Source organism: Diuraphis noxia, unplaced genomic scaffold (assembly GCF_037042655.1).
Source record: "Diuraphis noxia isolate RWA-SAM2 unplaced genomic scaffold, SU_Dnox_SAM2 contig0004, whole genome shotgun sequence".
Classification (NCBI taxonomy): Eukaryota; Metazoa; Arthropoda; class Insecta; order Hemiptera; family Aphididae; genus Diuraphis; species Diuraphis noxia.
In genome coordinates, this window is record NW_028301714.1 from 15,372,574 (window position 1) to 15,373,565 (window position 992).

At 35.3% G+C, this 992-nt stretch overlaps 1 protein-coding gene across 1 annotated transcript; it reads left to right on the plus strand.

Annotated features, from left to right (window-relative positions):
* Window positions 1–347: 347 nt before the first annotated feature.
* Window positions 348–779, plus strand: LOC107163471 (protein ZBED11-like). The gene has a single exon (XM_015510925.1). It carries the CDS (start codon window positions 348–350, stop codon window positions 777–779), a length of 432 nt encoding a protein of 143 aa, XP_015366411.1.
* Window positions 780–992: the final 213 nt, after the last annotated feature.

A 992-nucleotide genomic window follows, 5' to 3' on the forward strand; every position in this document is an offset into this window, starting at 1 on the left:
GGTAGGTACTTAATGATTTGCCTCTAATATAATCTATCAGTTGTAAAACGCACACCGCTGTCGCCTGTCTGTTTTGTATTCAGTGTGTTATATGCGCTACGGCTACGTATATCGACCGATATTTATTACGATCTTTTTTTGTTCTGTGTTATTTGTTGTGTATTTTTTCTGTAATAATAGTAGTTATAACTATGGATAAGTTTTTGAATTCTAGTAGAAAACGTGATAATCCAGAAGTAATTTCAAATATTGAAAATATTTACTAGGATAGTTATTTGAATTTCGGATTTACTAGCACTGTTGTTGCAAACGTAGAACATCCCCAGTGTGTTGTTTGTTTGAAAGTAATGGCTGTAGAAAGTATGCTTCCAAATAAAATGAAACGCCATTTGGAGACAGTTCATGGAAATTTGGTGAACAAACCACGTGATTATTTCGTATCAAAATTAAAAGCTATGGCTCAACAAAAACATATTTTTACAAAACAAGCTACAATTCCTTCTAAAGCACTACTTTCTTCCTATAAAGTAGCTTGGCGAATAGCAAAGAGTAAAAAACCTCATACTATCGCTGAAAATCTAATTTTACCAGCCGCTATGGATATGGTGTCTATTATGATTGGGGATGCTGCTGCTAAACAACTTCAAAATGTGCCATTATCAGATAATACTATTAGTCGTAGAATACAAGATATGGCTGAAGACATCAATGATCAATTAATTGAAAAACTAATAGGAAATGACTTCGCCATTCAACTGGATGACCTAACCGTTAGGTAGTTGAGGTGTAATAAGATTTTAAGGGTAAAGGTCTCCCCACACACTACAGCAGTGATGGTAAAATTCTTTTGTCTAAGGTGTCTTGGCGGGGGTAAAACACGATTGCACACGTTCGTCATCGGCGATACCTTTTTAAGCTGAACGATTCCGTATGAGATTACCTGATTTTTAATTACCCAATTGCGTACGAAGTTTTAGGCGTTGATGCCAATT